The sequence below is a fragment of the Lagopus muta genome, chromosome 1, assembly GCF_023343835.1.
Source record: "Lagopus muta isolate bLagMut1 chromosome 1, bLagMut1 primary, whole genome shotgun sequence".
Taxonomy (NCBI): Eukaryota; Metazoa; Chordata; class Aves; order Galliformes; family Phasianidae; genus Lagopus; species Lagopus muta.
In genome coordinates, this window is record NC_064433.1 from 113,843,456 (window position 1) to 113,860,492 (window position 17,037).

Genomic DNA, 17,037 nt, shown 5'->3' on the forward strand with positions numbered 1-17,037 from the left:
ATAGTATCCATGAAAAACAAAAAAACTAATAAAAGAAGTGTGGAAGACAATTTGACCAATGTATTCCATATTCCGTAAGGAAAATGCTCTTCAATTTGAAAGAGAGGGAGCTGGAGAGAGACTGTAATTCATGTAATAGATTTTTTTAACTGAATTAAATCAGCTTTGCATTAATTGAAGTTTCACAATGAATGAACTTTTTTCCTAATTACCTTTACATATGCACTACTAAGAGTCAGTGTATCTTTAAAGAGGTAATACATATATATGTATTTGTGACACGTATGGTGATAGTGTTAGGAAGATACTGAGAAGTATAAAAAATAGAGAATGAGGTGATAGAGATGTACTGTGATAATCTATTAATGTTTCCACAGCAGTAGTTCAAAATCTGTCTAGAGTTCTGTAGTGTCTTGACAGGTTTTAACATTTGCTGCTTCATGGCCTATGTCAGTACTATAGTGTACAGGCTCTAGAGGGCAGATAATCTCCCAGAACAAATTAATATTGAAAACAGCTTTTGTGGCTTCTATAGAAGAGATCAAAAGCAGTGAAAGGTCACGTGAGCCACTTCAGTGTTGAAGATAATTTTTCTGCATTCTGATTAAGGAGTTCTGAAGAAGTACAGGAATTCTACTGCTTCCCTTTGTACTCTCACTGCTTTGTGAGATGGTGATGGTCTGTAGGTTTGCTAGTGAAGTGTATATTCTGACATTAAATTTATCAGAAAAGAACAGATAGTTATGAAGTGGTATTTGGAGAAAAAAAAAACAGAACAGATTTTAATACAGTAATATTTTTTTGTATCTTTACAACTGAACATCTGTTTTTTCCTTTCAATTACACATGTATAGTTCTATGTAGGTAAAAAAAAGTCACCTCTCTTCCTGAGGTGAGAAGGTAGGCCACGATCATTTCAAATTAAACAAAGATGATAGGTTGGTTTTGTCATTGTCCTATCTCCATCTCCTCTTTACTTCTGTCATCTTTTCCCCCTCTTTCTCCCTTTGTTAATACCTCATTTCCACTCTTTATTTCATTTTATTTTTAGCCTTATGACTTCCCTACCTGCTCCCACAGTTCAATATTTCAGTTTATTTACCAGGTCCAACACTACAAATAGTCATTCTGTAATGCAGATTGGGAATCACACCTATTACTGGGATCAGAGAAAGCAAATAGCGTTTTTTTCAGCATGCGGCTTAGTTCAGTAGTGTGAAAGATGAATAACTTGATAGTACAGAAAAAAATCCTGAATGGATTGGCAGAGAGATTTTATGTTATTAGCAAGGCATACATCTTTGGTAAGAAATTTGGAATAGTTAAGTGTATTTTGGAGCAATACACAAACGATTTTTAAAAAGACTTTGCAGCAGTATCTTAAGCTTTTTTTTTTTTTTTTTTTTTTTTTTGGCAGTTGTAAGAATCCTTTATTTATAATGTTATTAAGGGAGAAAGCTATTTTTCAATAGAAGTCTGAGAACTATTGAATAGTTCAAGCCAAATAATGCCATACATTTTATTGTTAAGGAAAAAATAATTTTAATTAATGGTTTTACTATCATCATTCCACATTATTATACAATTTATAATTTTTTAAAAAATCATAATTTCATTACCTTTTTTGGGGAAAAAATAAATCTTGAGCTGCTTCTAGGGTTTTTGTTTCTGTTTTTGTTTTTTTCTAGAAGGCTGGGCTTTCATTTTCTTTTAAGTATTATTTTTGAATGAAAATATCATTAACTTCAGAAAATACTTAATGTGAGGATCTTGTAGTAATTGATTTTAAAAAAAAATAATAATAAAAAGAAAATTGCAGAGGTAAATTAGGAGACTTCCAAAGTGTTCAAATATCAGGGATATATCTTTGGGTACTTTGATACCCTGTGTAATTTTATTCCCTTTGAATTAGATTACCTGGGACTCAAATAACTTATGATCTGATAGGCAGATAGGAATTACAGCAGCTGTGGTGTTTTATGAGTTTTTGGTGCTGTCTCAGAGCATCAACATATATAATTGAAACACGGAAAGAGCACAGGGATAGATGAAGTTTTAAGTCCCTGAAAATTTCCTCCCTCTGAGCTGAGGATTGCTTGTTAGAAATTTGAATTCAAATGATCTGAACAGAGCATGGTCTGGTTTTAAAACTGTCTTCAGTAAATTCCTGTTTCAACAAGTTCCTGCATACAAATCATTGTCTCCAGTGAATTTCATGGTAAAAATAGATGCTTTAATTATGAAGAACAGCCATTTAGCTCAGGCGAATTGAACCTGGGGATTAGACAATGACTAAATTTTTTAGTTTCATTGGTTTACTGACTTCTCACATCTTTCACAGTGTGTGTGAGGCTCACACTTTCACTTCTTGCATTTATAGAGCATCGCTAGCTCCATGGTTTTGACGTGTTTCTTATATCCCCTAATAAGGAAGTAAAAATCACCTCCTCCCTGGATGTAACCTTTGTGAGGCTTAAATAAAAGAGTGAACAGAAGCAAACAGTTGTCATCCTGTTCCTTCATCAAGAATTGTGTCAGGATAAAGTTGAGAAGTCTGAATTCTAAGGGTTGTTTTAATAATTTGGTGTACTTCACAGTCCTTGAGAATTGCTTTATAGTCTCACTCTCTGATGGAAGTGGTAATCACAGGCATAAAAGTCAGAACAAAGGATTCTTATGAATATATCATCCCAGAATATGCTCATAAAGGAATTAAAACTCTGAAATGTCTTAGACTAAGAGGTTTATGCCTTAAAATCAAAAGCCTATGAATTCCTTTCCTGTTGTGTATAGCTCCATTATATGTTTGGTTTTTTGTTTTTTTGGTTTTTTTTGTTCAAATAAAACTAAAATGCTTTACAAAAGAGATGTAAAATACCTAACCTAGTCTTCAGCTAGTGCATGTTCTTCATACTGAAGTGAATTATTCTACTGGAAAAAGCAGCAGAAAAATTGATATGGTGAAATTGAAATTTAACATAGTTTGTAATGCATTTATGTTTTCCACTAGCATTTAAAGTTAGCCATTTTATTTTGCAGACTGTAACTATTAGACTACATATGTATGAATCTTGAAGGCACACTCTGCTAAAGTGTTAAGGGCATAGTCTAAGTAATAAAGTAATGAATATTATGAAAAGAAATTCAGTAGTGCCTTCTCTGTGGCCTGAAGTTTCAATGTCAATGCTTTACCTCTGGTTATTTCAATCTTTGCCACTTGTCCTCTTGTTACATCACAGCTGAGGAAGAAGCAAGTATGTCTGGTTGTTCAGTTCTCTACTTTTTTGGCAGGACTTCAGCTCGTTTTGTTTTCACAGAATCGTAATCATAGAATCATAGAATGATTTGAATCATAGATTTGAAGGGACCTTCAATATCGTCTTCTTCCACCCTCCTTTCCACTTACTCGATCAGACTGCCCAGGGCCCCATCCAACTGGCCTTGAACACCTCTAGGGATGGGGCAACCAGAACTTCTCTGGGCAGCCTGTGCCAGTGCCTCACCTTCCTCTGAGTAAAAAATCTTTCCTCCTAATATCTTACCTAAATCTCCCCTTTTTTAGTTTAAAGCCCTTTCCAATCACTATCAAATTGTATAAAAAGTCTGTCTCCCTCCTGTTCATGAGCTCCCATTACATTCTGGAAGGCCAAATCCGTATCTCTTCAATTTAGAAATAAGTATGTGGTGAGAGACCATGCCAAGGGCCTTGCAGAAGTCCAGGCATATGACTTCAGTTGCCCTTCCTTTGTCCACCAATGCTATCACTCCATTGTTCAAGGCCACCAGATTGGTTAGGCACCATCTGTCCTGAGTAAACCATGTTGGATGTCTTGGATTGTCTCCTCATCTCTCCTTAATGTGGCTTCCAGGAGGATTCACTCCGTGATCTTTCCAGGCACAGATGTGAGGCTCACCAGCCTGTAGTTTCTGGATCTTTCTTCCTTTCTACCTTTCTTATAAATAGGAATAATATTTCCTTTTTTCCAGACCAGAGAATTTCGCCTTACATTTTCCATTTTTTGTATATGGTTTAGAGTGGCTTGAAAACCAAATGTCAGTTCCTTCAGGTCCCTGGAATGAATGTGATTGGGTTCTATAGATCTGTACACATTCAGTCTCATTAGTTGGTCTCAAACTTGCACTTTGTTTACAGTGGGAGAGACTTTGCTCCCCCAGCTCCTGCATAGAGGTTCAGGAACATGATAGGTATGGGAAGCCTGACAAACAGGCAAAGAACTTGTTGGGTACCTCAGCCATTTCCATGTCTGTTGTTGCCATTTCTTCCCTTCTAATTTTTCAAAGGTGGTAAACTCTCCTTGGTTTTCTTTTCCAACTAATGTGCAACTAGAATCCCTGCTTGTTGTTTTTCACATCCCTTGTCAAGTTCAGTTTCAGTTTTTGTTAACAAACTGCAGGAAGGTAGAGTGTCCATCTTTCAATGGAAGTGCAGACAAAAAAAGAGACAATAAAACCCATGAAGGGGATGTTTGTGCAGCACTGTACCTTTCAGTAACTTAAATCCTTTACTTCCTTTCCTCATTTCTCTTCACTTTTTTTTTCTTTTAACATAGATCACATGTTTTGTGAAAATGCTGTAGACTGTTTTCTGCCAGAGAGTGAAGATGTAGGAGAGTTCTCACTGCCCTTCTCTGTGTACTGTGAGAAGAGAAGGAACAATTGATTAGATGTATTACATGAAGTCTGGGAAATTGTGGGAGGGTCAAACAAGTGTGAAGAGTTGTACAAATTTGACAAAGTTGAGAATGCCAGTTTGTGCAAATTTGATAGATAGACATTTCTTCACTTTTAGCAGTTCAGTATTTCACAGCTAAAACTGTCCCAAGTTTTACTGCAGTAGAATGCTGGATACCAAAGTTGAAAGGGCAAGACAATTTTTCCTCAGGCATTCAGAAATTGTAAAGTGCCTCTCCCAGTTTTTGTTTGTTTGTTTGTTTGTTTGTTTTTTAAATTTATTTTATTGCAATAATTGAAATGAGGGTGCCACATATATTTCCTATCTTGAGTCACCTCCTGAGTACTTTCACAGTATGTTGTTAATGAAGAAGTGTGCAGCCAAAAATCATGTTTAATGAAAAAAAAAAAATGCATCCTTTTAAATACTTTATACATTTTGAAATATTACAATGTTTTAATATGCTGTTACAAAGTACACAACACAACCTAATGTTTCTTTAAAATGGGCAGAGCTATTGCTACGTATGGATACTTTGATGATATCTGTAAATAATCAACTATATCAACTCAACACATATTTTCACAGGCCACATTTTCAGTCTGAAGTTCTATAAGAGTTATGCCTTGTGAGTGTGTAATAATAAAATAAGCTATTCTTGAAAGGAATAGTAGTCTACAGAATATGCTTATGCTAGCATTCATTAACAAAATACATTTGAATGTATTTAATATTGACAGCAATAGGATTACAAAGTTATTGTAGTGGGTTAGTGACTTGTATTTGTTAGTGAGACTTCAAGCACACAGCATTTTCTTAATTTGGAATAGATTTTCTTGCGTAAATTTGTGTTTTAATTATAGGCATTTCAAGATGATTTGGAACAGGAACAAGTGAAGGTGAACTCTCTAACCCATATGGTGGTGGTGGTGGATGAAAACAGTGGAGACAAAGCGACGGCTGCACTGGAAGAGCAGCTTCAGGTAACTGAACTGAGATAGAAGTGAGCTTAGGTCTCAGAGAGAAAGCTGTCAGTGGCTTTAAGTGAAATAAGAAATATTTGTAGCATTGAGGTATATCTCAGAAGATTTTTCTGATTATGATCTTAAACATTTCTATAGCCGATGACGTTTGTATGTCAGTGAAATGCAAGTATTTTGCAGAAAATAACAAATAGAGTAACTTTTTTTTTAATGTTTTCTGTTTCCTTCATTATTAACACATTTCATTTATACTCAAGACTGAGGACAAATGTTCGTCTTTTGTTTCTTAACTTTATTCCGTTAATCCTGACAGAAGTAGCAGAATTATCTGTTATATTTAAGAGAACGACATAACAACATTACAAGTAGAGTGTGAGTTTACTGAAAAGAAAAGGTTTTTCTTCTGATTGGAAACTTTTGCATGTGCTGTATTTTGGTATTATGGTACAAAAAATGTCGTGATCAACTCTCAGATGCTTAAAGGCACATTCATTTTAAATGTTACCCAATATGTGTATGGCTTTTTTTAATGCTAATACTTACCCCATCAAATTAAAAGAGCCTTAAAAAAATAGAATTAAAAAGACCTTAAAAAAATAAGTGAAACCAAATATGTGAATTAAACTAAAATAAAGCCAATATATGAAGGGTTGCCTAAGTGAATAAAGTTTGTGCAGAAATATCAAGAACATGTAGGTTTTTTTAACCACTTTTTTGGAGTTAGCATTTCCCATTAGTTTCACTTGAACGTATTTTCTAAGAAACAAAGAGAATTATTTCAGTCTCTCCTTTGTTTCATTTCTCTGTTTCATCCTCTGTTTCATCCTCTTCTGTATACATATTTTATCAATTGTTTATTGCTTAGGATTCTTGTGGCAGGGCTTCCTAGAGCACCAGGACTGGGACAAGTCAGCATAATGTCTGTCTTTGAATCCAAACATTCTTCACTGCTTTTTAATGCAAAGCCTAAACAACAGACTTTTTGATGTTCCATTTTCTAAACAAAATTATTTGAATATCCCATGGTGCACCGATGACGTGTTTATGACAGAGCTAGCAACCTAAATGGTCTAGAAATGGTTAAACTTTACCTTTTGTTTTAAGAAAGTCTCTCACCTTAAAAGAAAAGTACATAAATGCAGTGCTCTTATTATAGCTGTTCGATGAACTTAGACACAGTATTGAGACATGTTGACTGGAATTGGGAAGAAGGGTATAACTAAATATGCCCTCAGATGTCCAGATCATGCACAAGAAGTACATTAGTGTTAGAACCAAGGGTTCTTCCAGTTATCTTTTTTAGAAAGGATAAAGTAGTTTTCCTCAATTTGGTTTACTGAACGAAAATAAACAGGCTTGTGCCTTTTTGGATCATTAAAGGCCAAGATTTCTCTAGAGAAACTCTCAATACATTCAGCTGGAAGGCATGTCTGTATAACAGACAGATGTTTGTGCTGTCTAAAATCTAGCTGATTTGGATACCAATCCTAATAAATTCAATAAATTAGTAATTAGTATGGGAATTAGTGTAGATAGTACACATTTGGCTAAGCTGATTAATACTGAGACCACAAACTGCTTCTACATCAGGGAGCACAACCCAGGGAAGGAAACAATTCAGTCTATACTGAATATCAATTATTATTTCCTTTTAAATTTATCTTCAGTATTGGAACCATGCAAGAAAGACCGGTATTTCAGAATGTCTTGCTAACTACTCTTATTCTCCTCAGTGGAGTAAAGTAGATCCCTTGCGAACTCGTGGTTTTAGAAGGTTAACTAAACAAGGAAAATGGAATGGAAGAGGGGAAAATGAAATAAAATTTAAAAAACAAATAGGAAAAAGTTTAACTGAGATACTGTTCTGTGTTTGCAAACCTGATTCCTTCAGAGAAGGCTATGGTAAAGTATGACCAAAAAAAAGTGAAAATTATTTAAGGCATTTGATATTTGTTATGCTTCACAAATTAGAAGATATACAACTGAAATTTTTGAGAAGTGCAGGAAAAAAATAAAAAGTGGGGATTACTGCAAATTGAATCTAATTTTACATTCTAGACACAATAATGTTCTTCAGTAAGGTCACAACTACACCCTTTACCCTCACAAGAGGCAGAATTGATTATTTAAATTCCTTACGAGGAGAAAGTCAGCCAATTTAAAAAAGGGATTGATAGGAGAAGATTTTCTAGTCTTACTATTGTGATGTAGAATTCAAAGCCCTATAGAAGAGGCATTTGCAACAAACCTGAAGTATGATATATAGCAGAAAACACACAGGAAACTCAGACTGAGGTAAGCATCAGTAAAAATGATTGGGGAGTCTTAATATTTTTAATTTTGCGATCTATTGAAACAATTTTATGAGAATTCATAAACTGTTTTATGAGAATCTACACAGGGCTATGGAATAAAAAGCTTATTCGCAGTTTCAATAAACAGAACTTGCTCATTACTATGATGTGTTTGTCCAGTTAAAAAAGCTTGAAGAATAACATATGTGTATGCAGCAGAACAGAAATAGTCAGTTTGTAAGGATACTAGTAGAGAAGGTGCTTTATTGAGATAAAGCATGAACAATTGTTACTGTCATTGAGGAAATATATTCCTGAAATGATGCCAGCAAGGGAATTCCTGAGGAAACCTATATTGAAGCGGAGCACTGAGTAGAGTATGGGGTGGTGTAAAACAATCCAGCTGCTGTGTGGCTCCTTCCTTCAATCACACTCTCTTAAAGAGAAATCTGAAAGAAAAGTTCAATAATCTCATTGCTCTGAAGTCATAGTTTGTAACACTGTTAAAAGTGTTAATAAAAACTAAATACAGCCAAGAAGTTATGTTGCTTAGGGTATTAGGGAGGTCTGTAATATTTTTTTCCTTTATACCAGGGAAAACCACAGTCCACCTGCTGTCCTGCCAAATGTTACATTACCTCTCCTGTGTGTATGAAAAGATTGTTTATATATCTTTTTTTTTTTTCCCCACGTCATTTGCAAACTGAATATATAATCACAGGAGAGAGATTGTGTTGGCAGGCACACCTATCAGAGCATTTGTCAGAAGTACCATGGAGCAAAGCTCATTATTTGATTATGTACCTGCCAGTCTCACTTTTAAAAGCAAAACAAAACAAGTGTGTTCCACTGTCAGACAAAAGGCTTACCAAGGCTGCCTGAGTGAGATACTGGTCAGGATCAGATTTGAAAGACAGTGAACCGTTTTGCCAGATAGCAGTTGAGACTGCATTTTCAAAGCAGCGGTAAATCAGTTCTGGCTTTTTCTTAGAGTATCAAGGTAGTGATTTCTGAAATATTTTTGTGTATATACATATATGCGTGTGTATGTATCTATATGTGTATATGTCTTTGTAAATATAAATACATATATTTGTACATGTATCTGTATAAAACAATATAAAGAATTTCTTTACATATTGTAAAAGTCTCAACAGGCTGACAGGAATTTACGCTGGTTTCAAATGAGTACTGTAGAAGCTCTTCAGATTTATTGCATGTGCCAAAAATCTGAGTCCTACTTAAGAATCACTTAATGACACAGAAGTCAGATGCGTCCCCTCAAACAAATTACACACAGATAAGTTCACACTGCATGGAAAAGAAAAGTAAACACCTCTTCTTAAGTTGCTTTCCCAAGGTAGTCTGAGAGATTATAGCTAGCCTGGTTGAGTGTGAATATTTTATCTTTTTATACTTAACATTGTTTACTTGACCTATCTGAGTGACATTTTGTGAGGCTCTGTGTGTTTGTGCTGGTGTCGAGATCTGGCTATTTAGATAGGTAGCTTCTAGATCCCAATGGTCTCAATCCCAAGATTTACCAGAAAAGAAGCTACTGCATAAGACCTAAATCTGAATTTAGTGCTGAAAAATCAGAGGACTATACTACCCAATCTGTTTCAGTAGTCTGACTTATTTCTCAAGAAAGTATGGGAAATTGCCTTCAGCTGAGATAAATCACCGAATGACATGAAAAAAGCCCAGAAGGTATGAAATTTTTACTCTAATTATACCCAGTAGACTATCAGTCCCTCAAGGACTCTTGTAGGCTAGTTGAAATTAGAGCTCTCCACAGGCCTCAGGGTTCCATACTGGAATGAGATCTGCATTTGATGCATCAAATGGTTCTTGATGGCTACTGAAGGAAAGGAATGGAGAGTATAATTTTGTGGTCAATAATATACTCATCTGGTGCTATTCTTCGGTTGATGATGATGTATGTCTAGTTCTTGTGAAAGTACTTCAAAATAAGTAAAGAAGTTTTCTTAAAAAATATATATATATATATATATATATGCACATTCTGCTTATAGCTGCACAGGGGAAATACAGTGAATCTGCTAAATCTTTTTAAACAATGATTTTGCATATAGACAAAATTTCTTTTTACTTTAAAGAGTAGATAGCATTATTTCATTAAAAGAAGCGTCTTTCAAAAATCCTTTTATATTAGTTGCAAGCTTCAGTCTTTTTCAGTTTTTTATACATCCACTTCAGTGTTCCCAAGAGTTGCATTGTTTTTACTCACTTCATCCTGTTGTTGTACTTGCTTATTTTGACCTTTTTGCAGACTGTTTTATCTTCTGTTTATCTTCTGCGTAAAGGACATTCTTTCATAGTCCTCTCAACATATGAAAAGTTTCTTTTATATGTAGATTTCTCTGAAAATTCCAGCTAGGACCATAAAATAGGCATTTCAAAGGAGCAAATAGGCATTTTACTTTTTCTCTGGAGATTTATTTTTCCAGGTATTGGGAGCAAAACCTGTGATGCAGCCTGATTTCCCAGACATCACGGAGGCTACCTACAGCTTTGGGTACTATTTGATGGGGAAAAAAAAGGGGATAAAACTGAGCACCTTCTCATTCAGTATCCACTTCTCAATCAGTATCCACTTTAGAGAAAGTATTCGCATGATATTTTGGACTTGCATCTTTTTGTCTTAAAGTTTTTCAACTGAGCAGTTGAACACATTCATGTCAACTCTCATAAAAAATAATAGGTTTAAGGTAATTTGGGCTATCAACCCGTTTATCAGTGTGCTTAGTCATTTCAGTTATTAAAATATAAGGTTTTGTCATGCCATTGAGGCAAAAAAATAGGTTATGTTTTGTGATGCTTTTGAGACATATAGTGAAATAAGCATTATGCACTGACCAATATGTTACCTAGTGCGCAAATCAATGAGTTTATTAGAGGGGAGGGAAGGGAAGGGAAGGGGGGACAGGGAACGTACCTTACATGTATTTTAGTTTGCTTTCTGTTCTAACAGGGAATACTTAGGCTGTTCTCCTTGAAAGGAGGTTAGAAAAGGAAATATTCATATTTTTTAACCAGCATTTAGGAAGTGAATAAAAATCAAATTCTAATTCTTTAAAAATAAGATTTTTCAGTACATCTCATGTATTACCATTTGTCTCATATAAGTACTGGACTATCAGAGTTTGTATCAGCTTGAAATGCTTTTAATTATGATTTAATTTTCTGCTGTGTAATTTATTTAGATCTAAATCTGTATTAGCAACGAAGACATGTCTGGTCATGAGAAGAATTTCCTAACAACACTGATTTAAATCAGAGGTGCCAGAAGTTTTGCTGTAGGTCTTTGGGATGATTTATAAATCTTTTAGTAAAATTTTCAAGTTTATTTTAAATAGATAGTCTATAATTAGGATTCAGAAACTGTGTTGTAAATCAGACCATGAGGCACCAAAGCAACCAAATGTGGCTCACCTTACCATCTGTATGTAGAGATTTTAAAAATAGATAGATTTTTATCCTATGTTAGTGGGGAAAAATGGGCGTAGTATTTTGACTTGGACCTTGCTAAGTAATGACAAACAGGCCCTTCATATAACTTTATTGAATCATTACAATGTTATTAGTAGTTGACTAATAATAATTACTCTGAATTGCGGGAATTATAAGGAAAGACAGTTTCAAAGAAGAAGCATCTGGACTGTGTGTTTGTGATTTCTGAACTAGTAATTAGCAAGCATAGAATCATAGAATGGCTTGGGTTGAAAAGGACCTGAATGATCCTGGATCTCCAACCCCCTGCCACAGGAAGGGTCGCCAGCCTCCAACTTTAATACTAGCCCCATCCAACCTGGGCTTGAACACCTCCAGGGACGGGGCATCCACAACCCCTCTGGGCAGCCTGTTCCAGCACCTCACCACTCTCTCTGTAAAGAACTTCCCTCTGATATCCAACCTAAATCTTCCCTCCTTCAACTTAAAACCATTTCCTCTTGTGCTACTGTTATCTACCCTTTGAAAGAGTTGAGAGCAATAATTTTCAATAAAGGGAAGATTAGTGTTTGGTTTTTTTTTTAATAATTAATTTTTTTGGCTGGTTGTCAGGTGTTGTTTTTTTTTTCCCCAACTGTTCTGTATCATGGAATTTGACAAAATCATTTGATGATGTCATTTGATGATGAATGGGTGAAATGAGCAAGTAAAATATTTTACTGTTTCGTTGTTGAAAGCAAAAGTCTTTCACCAGTAATTACTTCTGTTGATATGGAAATAAGCTTTCTGAAATATTCATGTTCATAACTTGAACTTTCTTGTGTCTTTCTTTGAATTGGAAGTTTTTGATCACTTTTTAATGACAAATTTACACTAAAATTTGTTTTAATATAAAATAAATGTGGTTCTTAGACTTGAAAAAATGAGTTTGCTCTAGGTCTAATTAGGAAATAGAATAAGTACCCATTATATAATTCCAAATATAAATGAAAACTGTGATCCTTAATGCTAAGCCTAAAGAAAACAAAAAAAGCTTCTTTTCAAAACCTGCTTTCTCAAAACCTACCTTGTAATAAAACGAGTGGCTGAAATGGGATACTTATCAGTTTGCAACAATGTTGAGCTGTGTCATGGTTTAGCTTTATTGCAGTTGCTGATCAGAGATGATTTTCAGTGTTCTAAACTGAGCAATTATCTAATATGATCAAACTGAATGTCACCATAGACACTTTTTTTTTTAATCTGTAAGATTTATTATGGCTTGAACCTTCAGTAAATGAAATATATGGAATATGCTTACTTTTTACTTGGACATAACATTGTTAATGCCACAAATTCAAGTAACCTGTAGTTTTACCATTCAGTTCCTAGGAAGTACAAAATAGAATTTACATTCTTGATAGAAAGTAGAGAAATATCTCTTCTATATATAATTCAATTAGATGTATCATTTTAATCCATTTCAAAAATTCGTTTTTTGAATTTTTTTTTGCCAAAATTAAATCATAGTCCTATTAAAAATAAGTATGAAAATGAAAAATATGAACAAATAAGAAAATGGGGGAAAAACAACTATTTTTCCTTTTGTTAATACATATGCAATAGAAATAGGTGGAAAATAATATATGTTAATATCCTGTATTCTACAGATTTTAAAAGACTTGTTATTTGGGAGGAGCTGAAAATTTTGCATATGGTGCTCAAGTGTAATAAAATTATTGTAGATTGTTGCAATAGAAGCTTTATAGTAACATGCATCATCACAGCTGTAGTCCTAACCAGGCATTTTTTCAATGAAGACTAATAGGAAAACTAAATAATGTGGTAATGTTTTCCTTAAAATAAATAAAAGAGAACAACATAGCATTTTTCACAGTTTTAAAATGCATATGCTATAAGTATACAGAAAACCTCATGTGTATGTAAATGTATGCTAATGATAGCTTCTAGGATTTTTTTCTCCTATGACAACATTGTAAAGGAGAAAATAAATCAGATTTTTTTTTTTTTTTTTGAGAGAGAGAGAGCGTAGTATTGGAGATTTAATAGAAAAATATGTCTTTATACTAGTATTAAAATTTTCTCCTTCTTTCCAGCTCTGTTACTTTTCCTATTCTCTCCATTTGAGTCTTATCTCAATCGGTGGTAAAATCTATTTCAGTGAAATGTATTTTAAGAACGTAAAATTATAAAAAGTGAGTTACCAAAATATTTTCAAAAAAATTTATAAGGGCATAGGAAGATCAGATTCCTTTGTTTTAAAAGGTATAAATGAACATCTATTGTATTATTTTTTTCTTTCTTTCTAGCACTTTGGAAGCCGGTGGGCAGCCATCTGCAGATGGACAGAAGATCGATGGGTCCTTTTGCAAGATATTCTTAGAAAATGGCAACACTTTGCAGAAGAGCAGGTGAGTATTGTTAGTAGTTACAAACTGAAATGTTCTTCCTGAAACTGTACTAGGAACGGCCCAACTGGGGCTGTTTCATCTTGTTCTCTCCAATTTTCTTTCAGTGCCTTTTTGATGCGTGGCTTACTGAGAAAGAAGATGCACTTAGCAAAATCCAGACAAGCGACTTCAAAGATGAAAATGAGATGCTGACTAGTCTACGCAAATTAGCTGTATGTATTTTTTATTGACCTATATTGTGCTCAGTTTTTCCACTCAAGAATCAGTGTGTGAGTGGTTTTATCCTCTCTTAGACAATATGATTTAATGGAATATGTATTTCTTTTTCTGAGAATGGATGTTTATCTTCTGTGTGAGTAATTAATTGGTCCATGGTATTGCTGATAAGGTACTCGATAAGGACAGATACGCTTCTAGGTTGTCTCTTTGGTCAAAAGTTTGTGAATTGAATTAGTATTATCTTTTAACCATCCCTGTGTTACAGGAATCTACTTACATATGTAAAATATACTCTTTTCACCACATATTCTACCTCATTCTTCATAAAATACTCTAGAATTCATCATCTTTATGGAAAGAATGTCGTTCAGATTGGCTTAGAAGTATACCTTTCTGTAAAGATGTGATACTTGGCACATCCTAGGCTTGGAAATGGTTCTATAGCAATAGGACATTTGAAAAGAAAGTAAATTGTTAGGCATTGTTTTATGCAAAATAACAATTTTTTATGCATGCAGTAGATAGCAAACATTCATGTCTATGATTTTGTTAAAGTGGGTAGATTATTACTGTAACTAGGAACTAAAGTCTTCTCTTTGAACAGCTTTTATTACTTATTTTGTCAAATAAAAAGCGACTAGTTTGGTACCTTCCAGAATTTGCTGGAAATATACCAAAAAGGAAATCTGTGTCCAGACAAGAGCAACAAAGCTGGTGATGGTCTAGAGAACAAGTCTTATGAGGAGCAGCTGAGGTAACTAAGGTTATTTTGCCTTGAGAAAAGGAAGCTCAGGGAAGACCTTACTGCTCTCTACAATTACCTCGAAGGAGTTTGCAGCGAAGCGAAGGTCATTTTTTTTCGCATGTCCTGCACTTAAGTTTTGAAGCCTCTAAAATAAAGGTAGTGGTGTTACTCTTTTTCATAAAACATGCTGAGATCTACTGAAAAGATATGTGAAGAGTTAATTCAATAAATGAATTCTATTAATTCAATTAACATATGTTTAGATTTTCACTTCACTTAATGCAAATTTCTTCTTAGAAGAAATAAATAAGACACTTTGTTGACACTAATTCTTACTAGAATAAATCTCTCAGAAACTGAACAGTTATTTTACAACAGCTGTTGCTCATTAGAATATTACATTGATTAAAGAATGCTTTTGGCAATGTTTTAAAAAAGCGAAACAATAACTACAGTAAAAATTTGAAAATAAACTTATGAAAATGCAATATTCAGAAGTAAAGAAATTGCTTTTGAACATTTATAATGTTCCAATACTGGAGTTTACAATATGCACTTGATAGAAGTTATGACTGAATTATTTGATAATTAGTTTTAAAAAATCAAACAGTCCTGTTTATTCTTTTGCCGACAGCTAAATGACAAATGTTGTTAGCTCAAGGTCTCTTCCTGTACTGGAAAAAATCAAAACTAAAATGTGTTCATTGGTATAAAACACTGACAAGTTTCAGTAAGAGAATGTGAAAACAGAATCCACCAGTATGGTTGTACAGGTTATTTGAAACTATCGCAAGAGAGTATTAGGTGGTAGTGATCAGTAGGTTTGCCTTCCAGTTGATTGCTGACTCAAAGAGGTTGTACACTGGAGTTTCCAGGTTCTCAGCTGGTTGGCTGTGTCATTTGCACACTCAATAGAGCTTCCAGGACTCGCCAGATTCTGGACTCCTCAGGAGATACGACTGCTGCATAACCAGGGCTTGCCAAGATCTCAGAAAGATGCAGAATATATGGTTCTCCAGTCCTGACAGAACTAATCTATTTTTGTAGAGTCATAGAATTAGCATGTTTGGAAAAGACCTCTGAGATGATCCTGTCATTTTCCTTCAGTGCTTTCATTTTTTTCATCATACTTAGGGATTAAATATTTTTCTAGAAATCTTTTTTTTTTTTTTTTTTTTTCCCTCCCTGTTTTTAATATGCTTTGTATGGAAAATACCACAAAACTTTTAAGAACCTTTGTTTGAAATGTTGATATAGTTGTTAATATTCATGCAGTTTAAAGGTTATAAAGCCACACAGCTGTTAGTTTTTTTGATTTATATCACTACCTGAAGCAAGCTTTTGTGTCTGGAGTTGCTCCACCTGTCATTTTATATTGCTTTATGAAGTGCAATCTGTCCATTCTTCTATGTCAGCTTCACCAGCAGTTTTTACAGTACAACAGCGCAGAGGTATTGCAGTTTGTGAAAAACATTCTTGCCCATTTTCCCTTCTTTACCAAAGGAAGCCAATGGATGTAATCTTGTTGGATTTCATTAAAGCTTTCAGTACTGTTTTTTACATTATCCATTTGAACAAAATGTCCAGCTAGTCAAATACATGGGTAAACAATTGGGCTCAAAGGGTTATAGAAAATGGGGTTACATCAGATTGGCGGACAGTGACTGGTAGGGTTCCCTAGGATTATGTTTTAGGGCCAGTTATTTTTAATGTTTTTGTCAGTGTTGAATATAAGATTTTGAGGTATACTTAGAAAAGTTTGCAGATGTTACTACACTGGGCAGAGCTGTTGATACCCTTGAGCATAGAGAGGCCTTGCAGTGAGATCCTGACAAATGGAGGGCTGGGCAATCACCAAAAGCATGAAGTTTAACACGAGCAAGTCACAAATTTTTATCTAGAGATGGGGCAACCCTGGCTGCATGCATTGAGTGGGGGATGAGAGGCTGATGAGCTGGCCCACAGAGAGGTACGCGGGGGGTGTGACTGATGGCAAGTTGAACCTGAGACAGCAGTGTGCCCAGACAGCCAAAATGGCCAACTGTACCCTGGAATGTATAAAAATCAACGTTGCCAAACAGTCAAGGAAAGGGGTTGCCCCTCCCTGCTCTATACTGTTGCAGCCTCACCTCCAGCACTGGGTGCAGTTTTGGGCATCTCAGTATAAGAAGAAAATAAAACTACTATTGGAGATCCTCCAGTGAGGGCTCCGAAAATG

The 17,037-nt window shown here is 34.7% G+C and overlaps 1 protein-coding gene across 16 annotated transcripts in view; it reads left to right on the top strand.

Moving 5' to 3' along the window:
- DMD (dystrophin) overlaps positions 1 to 17,037 on the top strand; it is a 1,043,969-nt gene that overhangs the window by 340,401 nt on the left and 686,531 nt on the right. For all 16 annotated transcript variants that reach the window (XM_048931232.1, XM_048931479.1, XM_048931663.1 and 13 more), the window contains 3 exons: positions 5,557 to 5,676; positions 13,754 to 13,855; positions 13,960 to 14,067. In XM_048931232.1, coding sequence (XP_048787189.1) covers positions 5,557 to 5,676; positions 13,754 to 13,855; positions 13,960 to 14,067 — 330 coding nt within the window. The remainder of the gene's footprint in view (positions 1 to 5,556; positions 5,677 to 13,753; positions 13,856 to 13,959; positions 14,068 to 17,037) is intronic.